Below are 24,413 nucleotides of genomic sequence, written 5' to 3' on the forward strand. Positions count from 1 at the left end.
ATGTTTTCTTTTATAGAAAATTTTCGTTAAGTTTTCTTTTTATAGAAAATTTTTGTTAAGTTTTCTTTTATAGAAAATTTTCGTTAAGTTTTCTTTTTATAGAAAATTTTCGTTAAGTATTCTTTTTATAGAAAATTTTCGATAAATTTGTCTTTATAGAAAATTTTCGATAAATTTTCTGTTTATAGAAAATTTTCGTTAAATTTTCTTTTTATAGAAAATTTTCGATAAATTTTCTGTTTATAGAAAATTTTCGTTAAATTTTCTTTTTATAGAAAATTTTCGTTAAGTTTTCTTTTTATAGAAAATTTTCGTTAAGTTTTCTTTTTATAGAAAATTTTCGTTGTTTTCTTTTTATAGAAAATTTTCGTTGTTTTCTTTTTATAGAAAATTTTCGTTGTGTTTTCTTTTTATAGAAAATTTTCGTTAAGTTTTCTTTTTATAGAAAATTTTCGTTGTTTTCTTTTTATGGAAAATTTTCGTTGTTTTCTTTTTATAGAAAATTTTCGTTATGTTTTCTTTTTATAGAAAATTTTCGTTAAGTTTTCTTTTTATAGAAAATTTTTGTTAAGTTTTCTTTTTATAGAAAATTTTCGTTAAGTTTTCTTTTTATAGAAAATTTTCGTTAAGTATTCTTTTTATAGAAAATTTTCGATAAATTTGTCTTTATAGAAAATTTTCGATAAATTTTTCTTTTTAAAGAAAATTTTCTTTTTATATAAATTTTTCTTTTTAAAGAAAATTTTCTTTTTATAGAAAATCGTCGATAAAATTTCCTTTTTATAGAAAATTTTCGATAAAAATTTTCTTTTTATAGAAAATTTTCGATAAAAATTTTCTTTTTATAGAAAATTTTCGATAAAAATTTTCTTTTTATAGAAAATTTTCGATAAAAATTTTCATTTTATAGAAAATTTTCGATAAAAATTTTCGATAAAAATTTTCTTTTTATAGAAAATTTTCGATAAAAATTTTCTTTTTATAGAAAATGTTCGATAAAAATTTTCTTTTTATAGAAAAATTTCGATAAAAATTTTCTTTTTATAGAAAATTCTTCTTCTTTTTATAGAAAATTTTCGATAAAAATTTTCTTTTTATATAAAATTTTCAAAATTTTTTTTTTTTTTTTTTTTTTTTTTTTTTTTTTTGTAGAAAATTTACGACAAAAATGTTGTTTTTGTACATTGATAAAAAATATAGAAATATAGAAATGTTGACCAAAGTCTCTGGTGGGAGTTAATCTACATGCTAGTTTTATAAGTAGGTCTTCAAAGAAATCATTCTTAATTTCAATACAGAAGCAAATAGTTAAGGTCTACAACCGATATGCTGAATATACAAGTTTTAAAATAAAGGAAAACTTATTAATATAAGATTTTCTGAATAATTTGTTATAAACCAACCTAAGGCAAACCTGTTTTAAATTTTCTACTTTTATTCATTCAAATGTTTAAATTATAGTTCCATTTCCTCTCCATAGAATAACTTTATATACTTATGAAAATTTTAATATTAAAAAATTTCAACTCACCTTAATTTTCTAACACGCATCACAGAAATAATAACAAGTAAATTTCCAAAAATGGCGGCAATTATTATAAATAACATGACAAAAGCTTTCAAGGCTAAAATAGCATCATCAAACCAATCACCATCGGAATCTGTGCCGCCACCACCATCATCATCTAGTAATAGCGTTGTATTAGCTGTTGAAGCTGCTGCAGCAGCGGCAGCTAAAGCAGATGTGGCAGTGGAAATGACTGTATTATGCAGTAAATGTGTTGTGGTTGCATTCGGCTCCATTTGGGCTAAAGTGCCATCCAACACCGCCATGGGATACTGTAGTGAACTATCGATCGATAATGACGGTGGTATGTGTGTAACGGCAGGTGATGACGATGATGCTGATGAGTATGGTGATGCACCAGCAACTTCATATGGAGAGGAAGCTGCTGCAGCGTGTGTTTGAAGGGCGGCGGTGAGTGTAGCGGTGGTAGCATTTGTCGTTTGCAATAGGGCTGCGGCAATGGCAGCTGTAAATGATGTAGTCGTTGTTGCAAATGTAGTTGTAATTAGTGGTCGTGGTTGTCTTTGTTGCTGTTTTTGTGGTGGCGTTGGTGTTTGTTGTGTCGTTGTCTTTGTTGTTGCAACTGCAGTTGTTTGTGTTTCTGTTATAACGTATGGCCTTTGCCGCCTCGTTTTTCTTAAAACATTATTATTATGTTTTAATGACTTTTTTGCAATTGTTGAACTAGCATTTAAAGTTGTTGCTGTTGTATTTGCTGGTGTTGCTAGCTGTTCTTGTGGCGCTGGAACTGCATTTAGAATTGTTGTTGCTGCAGTACTGGCTGCTGCTGTTTCGTTTGTATCCTCTATTGTTGCTGCTGGTATTGCTGTTACATTTGTACGTGATGTTGTTAATTGGTTTGACGTTGTGTTAGTTGTTGGTTTTATTGTGGTTTTTGTAGACATTACAAATATATTTTTATTAAAAGAAATTTCTATTTTGTATGATACTTGATTTTTTGCTTTTCTTTTTTAAATAAATTTATTTTAAATCTTTTTTTTTCCTCTCTCACTTTAACACTTTTCTTTAAGATTTTTTTATTTTATTTAATATTTGCCATATTTTTATTTAAATACATATTTAATTTTAAACTTTCACTTATTTTAAATTCACAACTCTGGGTTTTCGTAATTTCTTTTCTTTCTTCAATGGAAAACTTTTATTTTTTTATAAAGAAAAATTTCACTTTTGAAAATAAATTTTCTAACGTATTTTTTTATCACTTGTTCACATTCACAATGGAAGCGCTCGCGCGTTGTTCTTTTTTATGCCGTTCAAACGACTGAGGACTCAATTTCAAAATTTTTTTATTCGAAGTGTTGATTTTCCATAAAAAAATAAAAACAAAATTTAACCAAAAGAAACAAATCACAAGATCTTAATATTTTTTCTATAAATTCTTTTAGAAAATTTGTATGGGACTCTTTTCTGACTTGTTGTCGCTCTTTTTTTTTGTTAAAAATTTTTATATTTATTTCTTTATTTTTTTATATATATAAACAATATTATTCTTTTTATTTTTGTATCTTATTTTTTTATATTTTATTTAGCAAAACTTGTTGGAGAAATTTTTTCCTCATTTTTATGATGGTCGAGGTCGTGGTCATACACGACATCTCGTTTGTTTTGAGTGTGTTTGATTGAAAAAAACAAACCCACTAGTTTTTTTAAATTTTTTCTTGTTTCTAGATCTTCGCTCTTATTTTATGTTTTCAAAATAGTGTTAGTTTTATTTTTGTTTTAAATATTTTATTTTCGTTTCACTTAAAAATTAATTTTAGTTCTTTTTCTTAGTAATTGCTGTTGTTGTGCTTGTTGCTGATGTTGTTGTTGATGATGATATTGTTGTTGCTTGTGATGTTTTTGTCGCTTATTTGTATTTTCCGTTGACGTTGCCATTATTTTCTGAAAAATAGACAAAATAAAAAAAACTGAGATAAAATAAATGTGTTTGATATCGGCACAATAAAACATTTTCATTCGATCGGTGAGGTTTTATTTTTGTGAATTACAGGGTATTAAAAATAATAAAAAAAATTTTAAAACTTTAGAAAATTGTTGATGTATATTACAATAATTTTTGGAGAATTATATCTTTTACAGAACAATTTCTTCTGGTAAACTTGCTAGTTGAGTATTTGAGAGCATTTTTCTTTAGAAAATATAAAAAATTATCTTTTATAAATCATTTCAAGATAAAATTGCCTTTTTATATAGCAACTTTTTACAGAAAAAATTACCTTTTATGGAGCAAGTTTTTAATGAAAACTTGTTCCTTTAAAAAATTGCTTTTTTATAGAGCAACTTTTTTTTCGAAAAATTGCTCGTTTATAGAACAACTACTTGTAGAAAAAATTGCACTTTATGGATAAAATTTTTCTAGAAAAAATTGCTCTTTTATGGAGCAACTTTTTCTAGATAAAAATGGTCTTTTATGGAGCAATTTTTTCTAGAAAAAATTACTCTTTTATAGAGCAACATTTTCTTCTACAGAAAATGGAATTATAAAAGTGCAACTTTTTCTATAAAAATTGATTTTTATAGGGCAACTTTTTAAAGAAACAATTTCTCTTTTATAGAGCAACTTTTTAGAATAACTTTTTCTAGAAAAAATTCTGTTTTATTGAGCAACTTTGTCTAAAAAAAATTTGTTAATTTTAAAAGTCTTTCAGTGAGCAACTTGTTCTAGAAAAAATTTTCCTTTATAGAGCAACTTTTTCTAAAAAAATTTCTCGATATAGAGATTCTTTTTTTTTTTTTTTGGAAAAATTGATCCTTTTAGAACAACTTTTTCTAGAAAACATAGCTTTGTATGGAGCAACTTTCTCTCAAAAAACTGATCTTTTATAAAGCAACTTTTTCTAGAAACAATTGCTCTTTTATAGAGCAACTTTTTTTTTGGAAAAATTGCTACTTTATAGAACAAGTTTTTCTAGAAAAAATTTCTTTTTTAATGAGCAACTTTTTGTAGAAAAAATTGCTTTTTTATGGAGCTACTTTTCTAGAAAAAATAGTTTTTTATTGAGCAACTTTTTCTAGAAAAAAATTTCTTTCATAGAGCAACTGTTTCTAGGAAAAATTGCTCTTTTATCCAGCAAAATTTCTCCTTTTGTAAAGCAACTTTTTCTATAAAAAGTTTGTCTTTTATAGGAAACTTTTTATATAGAAAAATATTGCTCCTTTATGGAGCAATTTCTTGCTCTATTATAAAACAACTTTTTATAGAAAAAATTTATTATTTATAGAAAAAATAGTTTTTTAAAGAGTTTCTGTTAAACAAATGTTTCTTTAAAAAAAAAAAAAAAAAAACTCTTTTATAGAAAAAATTTTTATAGAATAAGATGTTCTTTTTTAAAGCAACTTTTTATATAAAAAAAAAATTTATGGAAAATTTATATATTTTTTTTAATAACACCCTGTATTCTACAACAAATTCAATTTAAAATTTGATTTATTTGCAACAGATGCTGTGTTTGTTGTATGATTTTTTTCTACATTTATTTATTTGTATTAAATTTATTTGCATTTTTTTTTTTGTTAGTTGTTGCTGTTTACTTGTCATTTCCTATTTCTTTGCATTTTTACGAGTGTCACTTGCACTTTAGAAAAAAAAAACAAACCAGAAGGTGTGCGTTGTAATTTTTATATTTATTTCGTCGTTTGTTTTGCTTTTAGCCGTGAGTGTATGACGGAAACAGGAGGTGAAAGAAATAATTATTAAGCACTTGAAAATTAGTTTAAATATTATTAAGAAAATAATTTCAAATGTTTAGAACAAAAGAAAAAGTCAATAGTCTTAAAATATTCTTTAAACGAGGAGTGTTTTAAATTATTGTTTTTTTATTTATTTTCGTTTTATTAAAATTTTTATTTTTAGTTTAGTTCTGTGATTTATATCTTTAAATATTTGTTGGTTTTATTTTAATGTTGTTTGGTTGTTATTTATTTTTGTGTTTTCTTTGTTTGACATTTTCATATAATTTGCTAATTAAAAATATATCTGTCACCATGGTGGTGTCGCTAGTGGTGGGGTAGGTGGTGTGTGTTTAAGATTTTTGATAAAATATATATTTTTTGAACTTTTAAAAAAACTTTCTTCAAAGAGTGTGAAATTAAGCATTTTTTGAGGTTTTTCGTTTCTTTTAAGAGATTTTTGGCTGTTTTTCCATTTTATTGTCTTTATGGGGTTTTTCACTTTTTTATTAATATTATCACTTTAAATGTGTGTATATGTAAACAATTATTTTGCATATTATTATTATTATTGTTACTGCATATTATTGTTAATAATGTTGCTGCTTATTTGTTTGTTTATAGATGCTGTTGCTGCTGCTCTGTTGTTGTCGTTGGTTGCTGTTTGGTTTGGCATTGAAGCGCGAGTATTATTCGCTATTTTCATCTTCATCATAATCGACATTTTCGTTGTCAACATTCTTATTTTAAATATTATAAATGATCCTCATCATTATGATTATCGCATGTTCAGCGTCATTATGATGTTCTTCATTTAAATTATGATAAAGTTGGCTGGTTTCCAAGGTTGCTGTTCATACATTTGGTTTTTGCTTATTCTCCTCTTATCTTGTGGTCGATTTATTGTTTTTTTAACTCACATTTTGTGTTCGTTTCATTTATTCCTTTTTCTCTATGTATATACAATACAATATTTTTACTCTTCAGTTTTTATTTTTTTTTAAATAAATACAATTTTTTTGTATATTTTCTTTTGTGTTGTGGTTGATGACTTTTTAATATGTTCCCCCTTCATTATCTGCAAATGAAAATACAAAAAGAGAAATTAAAATCAAAAATATATTTTTTTAAACAAAATTATTATTTTGAAAACAAATTAAAGACACGGTGAAAATTTGACAATATGACTTTTTTTAAAACATACATAAGTAACTTATTCATTATAAGGTTTTAGATTTTTATCATTTCTATTTTAGTATTTTTTTGCTCTTATAATTAAACCCATATAATAAATTTTTTTATTTAATATTTCATTTTTTTTCTCATACAAATTAAAATATTTTTGTTTGTTCTTTAATGATTATTATTCATCTAAACATTTCATCACAAAATGAACTGTATCATTTCTGGAACGCGTGTTTTATTTAATTTGTGTTCTTTTGCGAACATTTTCTATATCAAATGAAATTAATTTTTTGATTTACTAGATGTTGTTTCTTGTTTTTATTTCTAAAAATATTATTAAAATGGTTCATAAATTTGTTTTTAAGTTTTTTTAAGCAAATTTTTGCTTACCACACTTATGGAATTTCAATATCAAAAGGGTTAAATTTAAATTTTGTGGCATAGAAAAAGTGTTTTTTTAAGAATTTTATTATAGTCGTAAATAGCATCACATGTTTATAAATTTTATGTCATAAATATTTGCTAAAGAAACTATTTCCCTTTTCATAAATATAAAATTATAAAAAAAAGTTTGTTTTTAGTTCTTCAAACACAAGTTTTTGTGTGTTACTAAACGCTGTTGCCTTTAGGGTAATCGACATTGTTGACAGGTTATAATTTTCTGTGTAAAGTGTTTAGTCATAAGTTGTCATAATTTTGTGAATATATTTAAATTGTTGAATTTGTCTTAGTTTATAAATAGTAAAGAGGAAGGCATATTTAAATAGTGTGGAGGAAAGTTTTTGAGGGATAGTTATGAAATACTAGATTTTGATCCCAAATATCTCTTGAACTTAAAGAGATAAGAAATAAGCATTTAAGCGTATTAAAAAAATTATATTAAAAACTTTATTTTGTTTGGATCATAAATACATTTTCGTTGAAATATACACATAAATAAAAAATAAAAAAAATTTTGAAAAAAAAATACCATTATTTAGTATAAGATTCGCAAGTTTTCCAGATATACGACTTTTTGTATTTTCTTTATTTGGTAGATGTCACATCAGCTATTCCAAGTTTGGGAATTTTTCCAAACATTATTTTGTATTCCAATTTGAATAATTTAATAATTTACCAGATATACGAATTTTTGTATTTAATTGATGTGAAAGGTATCAAGTCCTCCCATTTTCCCCAAAATGTTCAGATAGATGTTAAAATTCATTGTGCAAAATTTTAAGATGCTACCTTTAATAGTTTCCCAGATAGTTAATGTGGGTGGTGACACGCCCCCGCTGCTAGTCCGCCTACTTTTTGTCCTAAATTTAGTTTTATTAGTTTCACGAATTTTTGTATGTAATTTATATGGGAGGTGCCGCCCCTCCAGGCATGGGGGGTAATGATTACACAAAGTAATTAATTACATGGTCAATTACAATTACTTGTAATGTATAATTGAGCAATAACCAATTACAATTACTTGTAATTGTAAAATTTCCAATTACAATAATTGTAATTGGCAAAACTTCAATTACCATTACAAGTAATTGTAATTGTCAAAACTTCAATTACAAATAGTTGTAATTGGCAAAACTTCAATTACAAGTAATTGTAATTGGTAAAGCTTCAATTACAATTACTTCAAATGTAATTGTAATTGTGAATGTAGTCATTACCCCCCAAGCCTGCGCTCCTCTTATTGGTAGTCCGCCAATTTATTACCCAAAATATTTACATAAATGTTAAAATTCTTCGTGCAAAATTTCAAGATTCTAACTGTAATAGTTTCCAAGATAAACTAATTTTTGTATTTCATTTATATGGGAGGTGCCATGCCCCTGCTGCTAGTTCGCCTACTTTTTGTCCTAAATAATCATATTGACACTAAAGTGGCTGCAACAAAATTTGAGGACTCTAACTGTTATATTATCCAAGATATAATGATTTAAAATTTTCTTAATATGGGCGTGGCTCCTCGCCAAAATGTATTTTCATAAAAAAGTAGTATATAACATCTTCCAGACATACAGGAAAACGGATCAGCCGTTTAGAAGTCTATAAACTTCAAATATACTTCAAACTTATAAATACACATTCATTTTTATATACATATGTATGTGTGCATATAGATGGAGGGTTCCAAGCCCTCCTAATGAAGGTCCACGCATTTTTCTCCCAATTGTTCACATAGATGTTTAAATTCTTCGAATATAACTTGAAGATTCTAGCTCTAATGTTTTCCCAAATAAACGAATTTATGTATTTAATTCATTTGGGAAGTACCACGCCCCCTATTTCTAGTCTGGCCATTTTTCATCTCATATTGACTTTAGTGTCAATTCCGGCAAAAATTTGAGGACTCTAACTGTTACATTGTCTCAGATATAATAATTTAAGATTTTCTTAATATGGGAGTTGCCACGCCCTATAACTAGGCTTCTCGTTTTGTTCCCATATTTTCATATGGATGTCAAAGTTGTTCATTCAAAATTTAAGGATTTAAAAATCAAGGATTTAAAAGAAAATTAAGCTAAACTGATTTCTTTTAAGAAAGGTGCTATTCTGAAAATCATACTGATGCTCATATTAATATCGATGTACAACGTTTCGATTGCAATTAATATAAGAATCGTTAAAATTTAATATTTTAACAAATAATTGCTACAAAAATTTAGTTGAATGAGTTTATATTTTCCAACTTTGATCACCTGTGCCATAACAATCCATTATTTAACAGCCATTCTCCTATAATTCGTATCAGTGTGTTTCCTGTGTATTGTGTATATGTGTTGGTTAAAAAATTGTTATCAAAATGGTGTTTGCAGATGCTTGTTCTGCTGCTCAGTTTAAGAATAATTAATTTTTATTTGATTATATGTACCATATCTACTGTATCTATGTATTTGTTCACAATACACATTTTTCAATTTTATTGCAAAAAGTTCAAGGCGACAAAGAAATTGGAAAAGACACTACAATTGTAAACGCAAAATGTTTGGTGTGTAAAACTAAGACAGCCGTAACAGTAACACATTTACTTTTAATTAAAATCTATTTAAAAATAAATGAAATGTTAAGTTTATATTGTCGATAAATAAATTTGCATACATTTTCATTCTAATTGGGTAAATTGGGTAATAGCAAATGCTTTCGAAATTACGTTTGTGGTTGTTTTACATTAAGTTTTAACACTGGGTTAAATATTTTATATACTTAAAGCTGTTCGCTTACTTTTTATTTGACCTTTATTTTATAGAAAATTTATTCATGCCCCAAAAATAATCTTGTTGTCATATTTGTTGATCTCATTAAATACTAATAAACAAATTTAAATTTTACATATTGTTAATTTTTCATTTTTATTTTTAACATCAAAATGCGTGTATTTTCATTTATAATTTAATTTGTTTAAGTGACATTAACATTGGCCTATACCAATGTTAATGTTATGCATGGGGAAATCACACACAAAGTTTCCACCTTCAACTATATACACAAACAAACATTAAACAAAAACAACATCCGCTCACAAATGAAAAAAAAAAAAAATTAAAATTATTCCCACCAATATCACACCCACACAATTGTGTACTGAGCACATGTACTTTTCATGACAAAAAAAAAGAAAAAAACCTCATACATAGAAAAAAATACACTCACCAACACATGTATGCAAATCTGCTCACTTAGCTCTCAGAGAAAGCTTTGTGTGTATGTATGGATATTTTTTGAATATAAAAGAGACCATTAGATATGGAAAACGGTAAAAGTGCTATGCTTATGTTTAATAAGGAGCTCCACTAAATATTGAGTGGAAAAAGTTTTAAGCGGAAACTTTTAGGCATCCGTGTAAAAGATTCCATAAATATAACTTTCATGGGGAGGACCGGAAATTGTCAAACTATTGGAAATGTAAATAAAAAGAAGTTTGAAACTTACTAAAATATTGAACCATTTTCTAAGTCAATTTAGTCAGTGCAAATTTTACACGAAAGAAAATTTTAGAAATTTAATTTCAAGGTAACTTTATGGAAGTTCATAATGTCTGTTGAAATCACGATAGGGACCACACGAGAGGAGCTAGACAGTTGAAATTTTGCATAAATATTCTCTATTATTAAGGTTTGTTTTTTATTGAAAATGGGCAATATCGGTCCACTTTTTCGGGTAGCCCCCATACAAGTGGACCTCCAAAAAACAGCATTAACGGGCATAACTGCTTTAGAAGTACAAGCGATGAAATTCGACAAAAATAAGTTTCATATGAGCCAAAATCTTTCTACCAAATTTTTTGAGGATCGGCTCATAAATGACCCTACCCCCCATATAAGGTCCCCTTCTGAAAATTACTTTAACACTCATTACTGGTCCCAAAATGCGAGTATAGCGATGAAAATCGTTATAAGTATGTTTTTTACGAACCAAAATCTTTCTACCATTTTTTTTAGGATCGGCCCATAAATGACCCTACCCCCCATATAAGGTCCCCTCCTAAAAATGACTTTAACACTCATTACTGCCCTCAAAATGCAAGTATAGCGATGAAATTCGACATAACTAAGTTTCATGTGAGCCAAAATCTTTCCACCAAATTTTTTGATCGGTCCATAATTGACCCTACCCCCCATATAAGGTCCCCTTTAGAAAATTACTTTAACACTCATTACTGGTCCAAAAATGCGAGTATAGCGATGAAATTCGGTATAAGTAAGTTTCTTACGAACCAAAATCGCTCTACGATTTTTTTTTTAAGATCGGCCCATAAATGACCCTATCCCTCATATAAGGTCCCCTTCTGAAAATGACTTTAACGCTCATTACTGGCTTAAAAATATGAGTTATGAAATACGGTTATGAAATTCGCTCCGAATTTCATGCGGAATGTGTCGGTAATACACAAAAGGTTCCCTTCAGGAAAGATTTTTGGCTAATAAACTACGAGTGTTCCTTATTTAAGATACGAGTATAGCCCTGAATGTACAAAATTTTATGAGTATCGGTTCATAATTGACGCTCACGGTTTAAGAATTGAAATAAAATATATATTTTTTTTTTTAATTAATATTTTGTTAGTTCAAAAGAGCTCGGGCCATAATTGACTTAAGCCATATTCCAAATATCACGCTGATGTTTATAGGGGAGCATTTCTTTTACGGCATACGGTTTGATGGTGGGTATATGAGATTCGGCACAGCCGAATATAACACTCTCACTTGTTTTAATTTTATTTTATCTTTGTAATAGTATTTGTTTCATATTCCTCCCAAATACGCAACTTTGTGCTTCGTGGGTTGACCACAATTTTATGAATTTTTCTGAAAAATTAAAATTTTTGTTAGAAAATTTATGAATATTTAATTAACGAAAGTTGAAACCAAAAGTATAAAATTGCAATTGCGAAATTGGTTGTGTGTAAAAATGAACAGACGACCACATCTATTCGAAAGGTTAAAGCAAATGTCATGGTTGTCAAATGGTTTATGGAAATTTTTAATAAACAATTTTGTTAGAAATAAAGTTAACATAAGATTAGTGGTTACTACATGTTAGAGTTGTAAATAAAAAAAATTTAATTGCACTAACTATTTAATTTGGCATCATACTATCATGTACTATTTCTCTATAAGAATATCGAAGTAAATCACTTTTACTAATTAAAAATTCAATATTTTTCGAAAATTTCTTTAATTAATTTATCACCTGTTAAAAACATTAAAATCTCTGTAGTACATTTCCACATTTGTTCTTGACCACTTACAATAACTCTAGTTTTTTATTATATTCATTTATATTTTTAGTGCCACAGAAACATATTAAAATTTGTATAACTTATTGTACGCCAAATATTTGTGTCTGTGCATATTCAAGGATTTTAATTTTACTTTTTTCCTCTTGTTGTTTATAATCTTGAAATGATTTTTAATGCTATTGTCAGTGTCGCCATTTGCAAACGCTTTTAAAATTCAACGTGTGCTTTGTCATGATTTATGATAAATAAATTAAAAAATTATGTATATTTATTATGAAAAAAAAACATAAAATTGTTCTTTTTTCATAATCTATTAATTGAGATAAAAGAAAATATTTAAGCTTATATTTACGTGTGCATATGTATATAGTTTCTATTATTTTTATTAAACATCACTTACACTAAGAGAAAAAACTCCTTTCACAGACAATATAGCTTGAAGACAATATTGTTATTTTTGACAATTAAAATTCATTTTGTAAGAGAATACTTTTCAAGTGAAATATCGTAGTTTTCTTAAGATTGCTTTTATATTAAGTACAATACATTTTAAGAAAAATCTTATTTTGAATGAAATACGATTTTTTATAAAATATCACTGTTAGCAACCCAGCAAAAAATCTGAAATTTTTGGCAATAGCCAGTAGTTATTTCATACATTACTTGGTAATGAGTGTTCATTATCATCCACATTATTTAATTTAGCTGAATAGGTTATTACTGGTAAAGAACAAAACAATTTGGATTTGTTATGGCTCAATTGTCTAGGTCGTTCATTTAACAAACAGGGGGTTCGCAGTTCGAGCCCTGCTGGATACTGTTTATTTTTTTTAAATGACATTCATTTATATATTTTTGTAAAATGCCGTTCTGAAAATTACAAAAAGCAACATGTTAATGGAGCATCGAGTAATCGGCTGGAGTAAGAAACATAGAAAACAACTGAATGCCTGGGTTCAAATCCCGGCCGAGAATTTTTTTTATTTTTTGTTTTCTACATACAAAGTCGGCCCAAAATAACTAGCTATCACATAACCTATTTGTAGATTTATTTGTAACTAGTTATTTCGCAAAGTTTTTGTAATCAAATTAGTAACCATTTATTAATTTGTTCTAGTTCAGTTCTAGTTCAGTTCTAGTTCAGTTCTAGTTCTAGTTCAGTTCTAGTTCAGTTCTAGTTCAGTTCTATTTCAGTTCTAGTTCAGTTCTAGTTCAGTTCTAGTTCAGTTCTAGTTCAGTTCTAGTTCAGTTCTAGTTCAGTTCTAGTTCAGTTCTAGTTCAGTTCTAGTTCTAGTTCAGTTCTAGTTCAGTTCTAGTTAGTTCTATTTCAGTTCTAGTTCAGTTCTAGTTCAGTTCTAGTTCAGTTCTAGTTCAGTTCTAGTTCAGTTCTAGTTCAGTTCTAGTTCAGTTCTAGTTCAGTTCTAGTTCAGTTCTAGTTCAGTTCTAGTTCACTTCTAGTTCAGTTCTAGTTCAGTTCTAGTTCAGTTCTAGTTCAGTTCTAGTTCAGTTCTAGTTCAGTTCTAGTTCAGTTCTAGTTCAGTTCTAGTTCAGTTCTAGTTCAGTTCTAGTTCAGTTCTAGTTCAGTTCTAGTTCAGTTCTAGTTCAGTTCTAGTTCAGTTCTAGTTCAGTTCTAGTTCAGTTCTAGTTCAGTTCTAGTTCAGTTCTAGTTCAGTTCTAGTTCAGTTCTAGTTCAGTTCTAGTTCAGTTCTAGTTCAGTTCTAGTTCAGTTCTAGTTCAGTTCTAGTTCAGTTCTAGTTCAGTTCTAGTTCAGTTCTAGTTCAGTTCTAGTTCAAGTTCAGTTCAGTTCAGTGAAACCAAATTATTCACTTTAGATATTAGTTCCAAAGAAATATAAATTAAGATAGTTAATTATTTTTAAAACAATTTAATATAAAAACAGCTGTTCAAAAACATCTAAAATATATTTAATATAAAATTTTAAAGAAATTTTAAGTATAAACACAATAATATTAGCAAATAAAATAAAAACAAAAACATGTTGAAGTTAAACCACGCGAATAACAAAAAAATCATCTGGCAAAAAAACAACGACAAAAAACGCAAAAAATAAGAAATTTTAAAATGTCAAATACTTAAGAGCATGCGGTAAAAAACTGACTAAATACAAAACATATACAAAATAAAGATTTCAGCGGCGCAGCCACCCCCAAAAGGCTACAAAAGCTGAAAATGGTGACATACATAAAACAAATGGAAATATATATATGTATATATGCTATTTCTGATTAATTTTAAAACTAAAATACACAATTTATTTTATTTTTATGGTTAGCTATTTCTATCGAAACACATAAAAACCAAAAACAAGAAAATCAAAGTCTATTGAAAAATTTTATAAAATTGACGTTTTCAAATAATGCTCGTTTTCGTATGTACCGGCCGTAAGCTTTTAATAGTTCTTGTTGCTGATGTTATTTATTTTCTTTTCAATGTGAGAGTGAAATTGTTTATGTTTTGTTTTGGCTTTTTATTTTGTTTAATTTACCAATTCAATTTTATTGCCATTATGTGTAGTTAGATTACATTTAAATTGGCCACCAATTTATAGCCTCCGTTTCATGTTAAATTTTGAATAGTTATTACTTTTGTGTTGATTGCTAACATTGCTACTGTAGTAGTAGACTTATTTTTTATTTACATTTATTTGTGTACAATTAAACACAAATTGTATAAAATGAAAATTAAATAAATTGGTTTACAATTAGTGCTTAGTTTAGTGTAAATAGTCGATTACTTATTATGCCGCGAGTTTAGAAAATTTACGGTGTAAAAAGAAAGAAAAAACTGTATAAATCACACACATATGAACGAGGTAAAAATACTTTTACATTTTTGATATTTTTCCTATGAGTGATTATATAAAAAATTATTTTTTGTCTTTACGTTATGTTCTTTAATTTTCCAGAACTAACTTCAATTTACTATCAAACAAATTTTTAAAAATTTTGAATTCCATACAATTTTTTTCGATAACATTCTGTCAATTACTAAAATTTTCATCACATTATCTGTTGCATGAAAAAAAAACACCTTTCGCAAAAATCCTTTAAATTTAAAATCTCAGTTAAATACATATATGGAAATGCAAAGAAAAAAATATTGTGAAAAATATTAAAAGCAAAATAAAATAATCATCATAATCCGTTTAAAATTCCCCAAACACCACAAATACCCCCATAATGCTATGTTGTACAATACAACAGTAATTCCTTTAAGAGTTACATAATAATATATTCCCCAGTAGCTTTTCACGGAATCAATGTGCCCTTTTAAAATTTTTTTTCTCATCCACTAGTTCAGTTCTAGTTCAGTTCTAGTTCAGTTCTAGTTCAGTTCTAGTTCAGTTCTAGTTCAGTTCTAGTTCAGTTCTAGTTCAGTTCTAGTTCAGTTCTAGTTCAGTTCTAGTTCAGTTCTAGTTCAGTTCTAGTTCAGTTCTAGTTCAGTTCTAGTTCAGTTCTAGTTCAGTTCTAGTTCAGTTCTAGTTCAGTTCTAGTTCAGTTCTAGTTCAGTTCTAGTTCAGTTCTAGTTCAGTTCTAGTTCAGTTCTAGTTCAGTTCTAGTTCAGTTCTAGTTCAGTTCTAGTTCAGTTCTAGTTCAGTTCTAGTTCAGTTCTAGTTCAGTTCTAGTTCAGTTCTAGTTCAGTTCTAGTTCAGTTCTAGTTCAGTTCTAGTTCAGTTCTAGTTCAGTTCTAGTTCAGTTCTAGTTCAGTTCTAGTTCAGTTCTAGTTCAGTTCTAGTTCAGTTCTAGTTCAGTTCTAGTTCAGTTCTAGTTCAGTTCTAGTTCAGTTCTAGTTCAGTTCTAGTTCAGTTCTAGTTCAGTTCTAGTTCAGTTCTAGTTCAGTTCTAGTTCAGTTCTAGTTCAGTTCTAGTTCAGTTCTAGTTCAGTTTAGTTCAGTTCTAGTTCAGTTCTAGTTCAGTTCTAGTTCAGTCTAGTTCAGTTCTAGTTCAGTTCTAGTCAGTCTAGTTCAGTTCTAGTTCAGTTCTAGTTCAGTTCTAGTTCAGTTCAGTTCAGTTCTAGTTCAGTTCTAGTGTCAGTTCTAGTTCAGTTCTAGTTGTCAGTTCTAGTCAGTTTAGTTCAGTTCTAGTTCAGTTCTTCGTCAGTTCTTAGTTCAGTTCTAGTCAGTTCTAGTTCATTCTAGTTCAGTTCTAGTTCAGTTCTAGTTAGTTCTAGTTCAGTGTTCTAGTTCAGTTCTAGTTCAGTTCTAGTTTCAGTTCTAGTTCAGTTCTTAGTTCAGTTCTAGTTCAGTTCTAGTTCAGTTCTAGTTCAGTTCTAGTTCAGTTCTAGTTCAGTTCTAGTTCAGTTCTAGTTCAGTTCTAGTTCAGTTCTAGTTCAGTTCTAGTTCAGTTCTAGTTCAGTTCTAGTTCAGTTCTAGTTCAGTTCTAGTTCAGTTCTAGTTCAAGTTCAGTTCTAGTTCAGTTCTAGTTCAGTTCTAGTTCAGTTCTAGTTCAGTTCTAGTTCAGTTCTGGTTCAGTTCTAGTTCAGTTCTAGTTCAGTTCTAGTTCAGTTCTAGTTCAGTTCTAGTTCAGTTCTAGTTCAGTTCTAGTTCAGTTCTAGTTCAGTTCTAGTTCAGTTCTAGTTCAGTTCTAGTTCAGTTCTAGTTCAGTTCTAGTTCAGTTCTAGTTCAGTTCTAGTTCAGTTCTAGTTCAGTTCTAGTTCAGTTCTAGTTCAGTTCTAGTTCAGTTCTAGTTCAGTTCTAGTTCAGTTCTAGTTCAGTTCTAGTTCAGTTCTAGTTCAGTTCTAGTTCAGTTCTAGTTCAGTTCTAGTTCAGTTCTAGTTCAGTTCTAGTTCAGTTCTAGTTCAGTTCTAGTTCAGTTCTAGTTCAGTTCTAGTTCAGTTCTAGTTCAGTTCTAGTTCAGTTCTAGTTCAGTTCTAGTTCAGTTCTAGTTCAGTTCTAGTTCAGTTCTAGTTCAGTTCTAGTTCAGTTCTAGTTCAGTTCTAGTTCAGTTCTAGTTCAGTTCTAGTTCAGTTCTAGTTCAGTTCTAGTTCAGTTCTAGTTCAGTTCTGGTACAGTGCCAAATCAGTTTAAAACTGAATTAATTCGTAATATTCTACAAAAGCATTATTTCAGGACAGTCACTACGAATTGCAGGATTTGTGTTTGCAAGACCATCCTATAAATTGTTGTATTTCCACTAAAAAGGAAAAACTGCTTCCCAAAGGTGTTACAAAATGGAATTGTAAAATAAACAACAACAATGAAATAAATTTATAAAGTCATTCATTTGCTTTACAAGAAAAAAAAAATCACTAAATCAAATGGGTATGTCCAATATGACTGGACAAAATTTTTGTTTTTCACAAAGTTAGCAGGTGTTTTAACATGCTTTATTAGAGCGTGATTTTTTGACAGACTGTTAATCTTTTTGTTTACGTTTATTTTGAGGGGTCAACTGTAGAGGTAAATTTTATTGTGAAAATTTTTGATACTGAATAGTATATTTTTCCTTTATTTTGCTTTAGTGGTAACAACAATTGCTGAACTGTTATGACACAAAACATTACAAATATTTGTATACGATTAAAAAACGATATTACTTGATCATAAAATTGGGATTACATACAGCAAAATCGTGAATAACCATTTACATGTGTTACCTAGTCTTTAAAAATCCTGATATTGTAGTCAACTCGTATGTTTTGTGCAATCAGTTTTATACTTAGTCCAGTTAGTAAAAAAGTAAAATACAAAATTCATAGTAAAACCCTTTTAAGTAATACTTTCGCTTTATTTGTTGGTTTGCTCGTCGTCCACTTTTTATACAAAATCTTGTGAGTATTATTGATTTGAGAATTATTGGTTATCAGTGCTTAGACATGCTTTACAGGCTAACAGTCAGTAAGCCATGATGGTTGGTTGATGTATTATGGAGAGTATGTATGTAAATATTTACAGTAAAGATAAATTTTAGTACTTTTTTTTACTAATTATTACTTTTTATTTAATCGAAAAACATATACATACTCTTGCTAGGACATTTAATCTTCTATTCAACTTCTGCTGCAGGAGTTGTTACAACGCCGATGTCCTTCAAGTATGTAGTTCCTTAGTAGACTGCCACATTAATCCAATATATTTCTTCCCACTGTAATGCTGGTAAAGAAAAAACAACCAGTTTTTTTCATTTTCAAAATGAAATCGAACAACTCATAGGAGAATATAAAGTAAATACTTTGAAAAATATTACATTTACGGCAGATTAGCTACATAGCTTTTTAAATATTTATGTACATATGTGTTAGGAAATATTTTGCTTGTGGGTTATACATTTATTAATATAATTGGGCATCGGCAAAAAAATATAAGGAAATACTTAGAATTAGCACTTTATTATAACATTTAAGAATGTCGGACACATGTCGAAATGTGAAACAGGAAACACAATATTTGGTATTGTGGATTTTTATGATTTAAAGTAATAATATATTTTGCTTTGATTTAATATTTTATTCACAGTTTTATTTTTGACTCTTTTTTATTGTTTCAGCTTATTACATAAATTTGAACTATTTAAAAAAACTACTTATGTTTGTGCTACCTTCATTTACCCAAACTGCTAGTGATTACATCGGCCATATACGCTTCTTTTCAAACAATCGATCCATTATTTCACTTTACTTCCATACAACCGTACCGTAATAGTGCATTCGAAATTTTGAAGCATTAAATGGTTTAGTATCTCTTCAAAAACCGCTACAACACCGTACCACAGTAGAAGTGCTTAGGTTTGACGGTCTAGAAAAATTGATGTCTTTGGGCCAAGGAGTATGTGGTAAATTTAATAATATTTCATATATTAACAAATAGGAACGTTTAGTCTGGCATGGCAGACAATATGATACCCCTCACCAGTGGGGATGTTAAAAATGAGGTTTATTTTTCTAATAATAAATATAATATATTCCGAAATATTTTAACAATTTGTTGTCAAAAAAATGAATATTCTGAAAGAGGGGTTATGTGGGGAATAAGGTAAATATGCCCCTATACGTATAAATTTTGGTAAAGCGATTTACGATGACATTAAAGTTATTTATGCAAAATTCCATTGCGATATTAGTTTTAAAGGCCAATTGTAAACTTTAACTAAATATCTGAAGGAGACTTTGTATGGGGGCTAGGATCAAATGATTCCCGATCATTGCGAAAATTGGCGATATCATTTAAACTTATATGAAACCAAGATTTGCAGATGTTTCTATACATTCTACAACATTTAACATAGGCGAGGCAAAATAATTGCTCGATTTCAACCATTTTCAATAGCGTTGGTCAAAAGAAGTGTATGCGTAATGTGTGTTCCAATTTTCATCAAAATTCATTATATTAAAAATCGACAAGCACAAGATTTACATGGCCACATAGACAGACAGACAGAAAGACAGGCAGACAGACAGACAGACAGACAGACAGACAGACAGACAGACAGACAGACAGACAGACAGACAGACAGACAGACAGACAGACAGACAGACAGACAGACAGACAGACAGACAGACAGACGGACGGACGGACTGACGGACGGACGGACAGAGGAACATTACTAAATCAACTCAGAAAGTGTTTTTGGAGCCAATTGGTAAAAAAAACACACATACATACATTCAACATAATGAAAAATGTATAAATGTTGTTTACCCTTACACACAATAATAATAACAGTATTTAAATAAATATGGTAAATCCAACAAAATGGTCAAACAAATTTATGCATGTTTTTTCATGTCCATATATGGAAAAGGTCAAAATATATACTACTTATGTACATATTTTTAGTTTTTAAATAAATTCATAAATATTCATTTATAAAAAAATTATTTTTCATAAATTTTAAAGTTATTTATTTGGAATATAAATAAATATATAAAAAATTAAGGTCCCTATACAAGATTGATGGCTAAATTAAATAGAATAAAAAAACTGTTTAAAACATTTTAACTTAAATAGATAGATAAACGATCTCTAATCGTTTACTTTTCCCAAATCTATCATTAACTTGCGTTTTACTTATTTCCTTTATAATATGTTTTTTTTTTTTTTGTAAAGAAGAGAGTAAAGGACAAATCTTTTAAATCTCTTTCTTCTTTTATTAAGCCATAGTCTGTTTCTTGTTCACAGTTTGTCAGTTGTCAGTGTGTAATTTATTAACTTCTTAACAATATAAATAAACAAAGTCTGTCTAAAATATAATCCTAAATAAATATTATTCCAAAATATCTTACATGCAGTCAATCCAAAAAATACACATACTTATTTTCACTTACATACATACATACATACATACATATGTAAGTCTTCTATATAATATCAAATCAAAATCCCTTTTAAAACCCAAGAAAAACATTTTGATTATTTTCTCTTTACTGTTTTTATATTTTTGCTTTTTTGTTTAATACATCATAGTATCAACATTTTTGGTCATCATTATCACTAAATACATCCATTAATCATTTGCAAATGTCAATAACAAGAACTTGTAGTTAAATATTTTTCGAACACTTTGATTTTGCTGGTATTTCCTGTTATGAGATTAAAAGAGATTTTTCTTCTTTTTTCTGACGTTATATTTTTGCTATACAAACTTAGATTTAATTTAGTTGTGGGTTAGAAGGTGAAAAGAAATTTATATTGATTAGTTTAGGTTATAGAATAACTATTTGTACCGTACATCATTATAGTGGGGAGGGTATTATGCGTTTGTTCTTATGTTTGTAACACTCAAAAATATTGGTCCTACATAAACCTTTAAGTATACTAATCGGATTAGAATCATTTTTTGCGTCGATTTAGTTATGTCCGTCTGTCTCTTTGTCTGCCTGTCTGTCCGTCTGTGTGTCCATGTAAACCTTGTGAAATTTGGCACATACTATTTTTTTGATCCATGGACGAAAAATGGTTAAAATCGGTTTATTATTTAGCATAGCCCCCATACAACCGTACCCCCCAAATAGAACTTTTGAGCTCATAAATATGTTAAATATTCTTGTCTTGATGATACTGCTGATTTTTGTAATGATCGGGCCCCATTTTACCCTATATCCCATGCATAAGTAACTGATGTAAGCGCAAATCCCTCTACCAAAATTTATAAGGAAAGGACCATATTAACCCCCTGTCCCCATATAACCCATCTTTTAGAAAATTTTGTCAACAAATTGTTTAAATATTTCTGAATTAAGGTAAAAAATAAATTAAATTTTTTATTATTAAAAAAATAATCAAAATTTGTTACATAATCACTGGTGTAGGGTATCATATGGTCGACCATGCCCAACTATAAATTCTTACTTGTTTTATTTTGTGAGATGATGGTTTAAAAGAATATATGAAATCAATGAATAAACGAATAGTTTATATCGTTACTAAAAAATTCCCTTTAAAAAGGTTTAAATAAATGAATAGAGTTTTTTTTTGTAAAAACTATTAAGCAGTTTTGTTAAGATTTTATTAAAAAAAGCTTAATCGAAATAGTTTAAATTGTAAGCTTTTTAGAAGCTTTTTTATAAAAAGCTTCTCAGAGAAGATTTAATAATAAAGATATATTTATTTGTTAAATGTTTATAAGAAGTTTTTTGTAAAAGTTTTCTAAGAAGACTTTAATATAAAGAGAATTTATGATTTTTTTTAATTTTCTATGAAAGCTTTTTGAAAAGCTTATGTAAAGCTCTTGAATAAAGTAATTGTTGGAAGCATTTTGTATTAATCGTAGATTTTATGTTTGAAACCTATTTTTTCTTAATATACTCTAAAATATTTTTATATTGTTAAAAGAACTCAAATAAATATCTTAAATTCATAATAATAATTTTGTATAACTTCTTTAAATTATCTATAATTATATTTATTCACAAAGAAAATCTGTTTCTCCCTTTTATTAACATCGTACTCTCTAAAGAACCTTCTACGTAATAGCCTAAGGAAACTGTCCTTTCCATTAGAATGACTTAATATAAATATATTAATTTTCTTGGTCATTTTGAAGACCAATTAGTTTTAACTCATTTTCATTATCATGTTACGAGTGGAATAGTAGAACATTAATAACATTAATAATAACAAGCAACATCATAGTCATCGTCAGTTAAAGTAATAATAACAACAAGAGCATTAGCAAGCAGTAGCTATAATAATCACTGAAAAGCACAGCTATAAACATCAATACCAAAGTTTTAGCATCATGTCTGTTACAGCTATCGCTGCTGCTTGTAGTATTTAAGTATAAAGAAAAAAAACTAGAAAATACAATAGAGACCTACAGAATAGTTTTTATAGTTTGAGTTTTATTTTTCTCTATTGTTGAAACTTTTTCAGATCTGATGTTGTTGCTTGTATCTGTAGAAATGATGGCTGCTGCCACCGTTATGCATCATTTATCATTTGATGAGCTTTGACAGCACAAAGAACATTATTCAAACATTATACAAATAAAATAGATTGCCTGCTCATACTCGATACACACATATAAAATTTTGTACAGACAATCCTTTATAATATTTGTACTATATATAGTCTATTAAATACCCAATAGATCGGGGTGGCTGTACCGACCTAGTAATTTTTTAGATCATTTTAACATAGTACTTGTTATAGAACGCGACCCTATCCTTTGTAATACCTGCGCTAAGTATTTTTACCTACCAATCTCAGGGTTTGGGTGGAGTTCTTGTATCCTTCCGAATGTTATAAGAAGGTTGTTTGAAATTCAAGAAATTGTGTATCTAAATATTTCAGATTAGTTTAGCATTTTATACATGGAATATGAAAGAGTACACTTCACAAATAATGATCACACTAAAAATCGAGTCAACAAGATGAGTTTAAGACTTTTTGAAAAAATACTGAATAAAACAATACATTGACTCCTTATAAAACTGTTGGGTATTATTTATGTTTGTTTCAGTATTTTATTTATTTGTTTGTGTGTCTGTGTGTTTGTCTATTTATTGCTTTTGTTCAAATTTCCCTGCAACAAAGTTTGATTCATAAAATTAATTTAACATTTTAGCTTTTGAATTCTTAATGGCAAAATGCTTATTAAGCAAAAAAAATATTATAGGATATTTTTATTTAGTTGTTTGTGCTTTCCTTTTTTCTTTTCGTTTTATGACTGTTTACAAATATTTATGCACGAGTTTTGTATTTTGGTGAAAAGAAATGTACACATCGAGAAAAATTGCTTAAAATCGATTTTTTTCTCATTTTAAAGATTTCGATTTTCGATTAATATTTTTTTGTAGAAAATTGTTGATAAATATCTTTTTTTTTTAGAAAATTTGCAATAAACATTATTTTATAAAATGTTTCTCTTTATAGATAATTTTCGAAAAATTTCTCTTTATTGAAAATTTTCCATAAAATTTTCTCTTATAGAAAATTTTTCATAAAATTTTCTCTTTATAGAAAATGTTTCATAAAATTTTCTCTTTATAGACAATTTTCGATAAAATTTTCTCTTTATAGACAATTTTCGATAAAATTTTCACTTTATAGACAATTTTCGATAATATTTTCTCTTTATAGAAAATTTTTCATAAAAATTTTCTTTTTATAGAAAATTTTCCATAAAATTTTCTCTTTATAGAAAATTTTCCATAAAATTTTCTCTTTATAGAAAATTTTCCATACAATTTTCTCTTTATAGAAAATTTTCCATACAATTTTCTCTTTATAGAAAATTTTCCATACAATTTTCTCTTTATAGAAAATTTTCCATACAATTTTCTCTTTATAGAAAATTTTCCATAAAATTTTCTCTTTATAGAAAATTTTCCATAAAATTTTCTCTTTATAGAAAATTTTCCATAAAATTTTCTCTTTATAGAAAATTTTCCATAAAATTTTCTCTTTATAGAAAATTTTTCATAAAATTTTGTCTTTATAGATTTTTATGAAAAATTTTCTTTTTATAGAAAATTTTTCATAAAATTTTCTCTTTATAGAAAATTTTTCATAAAATTTTCTCTTTATAGAAAATTTTTCATAAAATTTTCTCTTTATAGAAAATTTTTCATAAAATTTTCTCTTTATAGAAAATTTTTCATAAAATTTTCTCTTTATAGAAAATTTTTCATAAAATTTTCTCTTTACAGAAAATTTTCGATAAAATTTATTCTTTATAGAAAATTTTCGATAAAATTTATTCTTTATAGAAAATTTTCGATAAAATTTATTCTTTATAGAAAATTTTCGATAAAATTTATTCTTTATAGAAAATTTTCG

The 24,413-nt window shown here is 27.6% G+C and overlaps 1 protein-coding gene across 5 annotated transcripts in view; it reads right to left on the reverse strand.

Moving 5' to 3' along the window:
* Positions 1–1,149: 1,149 nt before the first annotated feature.
* Positions 1,150–24,413, reverse strand: part of LOC119611201 (ice-structuring glycoprotein-like) — an 86,119-nt gene continuing 62,855 nt past the window's right edge. The window contains exons 1-3 of one of the 5 annotated variants that reach the window (XM_037966701.1): positions 18,129–18,245; positions 5,839–6,338; positions 1,150–3,472 (exon numbers count right to left, since the gene is read on the reverse strand). In XM_037966701.1, the coding sequence (XP_037822629.1) occupies positions 1,528–2,472 (945 nt within the window). In that variant the 5' untranslated portion in view covers positions 2,473–3,472; positions 5,839–6,338; positions 18,129–18,245 and the 3' untranslated portion in view covers positions 1,150–1,527. Of the gene's footprint in view, positions 3,473–5,122; positions 5,736–5,805; positions 6,339–18,128; positions 18,246–24,413 lie in introns of those variants that run through there. The other 4 variants (XM_037966700.1, XM_037966702.1, XM_037966699.1 and 1 more) reach the window with 4 other exon arrangements.

Source organism: Lucilia sericata, unplaced genomic scaffold, assembly GCF_015586225.1.
Source record: "Lucilia sericata isolate MDLA Ls3-8-SP2 unplaced genomic scaffold, ASM1558622v1 Contig001388F_arrow, whole genome shotgun sequence".
In the NCBI taxonomy this organism is placed as follows: domain Eukaryota; kingdom Metazoa; phylum Arthropoda; class Insecta; order Diptera; family Calliphoridae; genus Lucilia; species Lucilia sericata.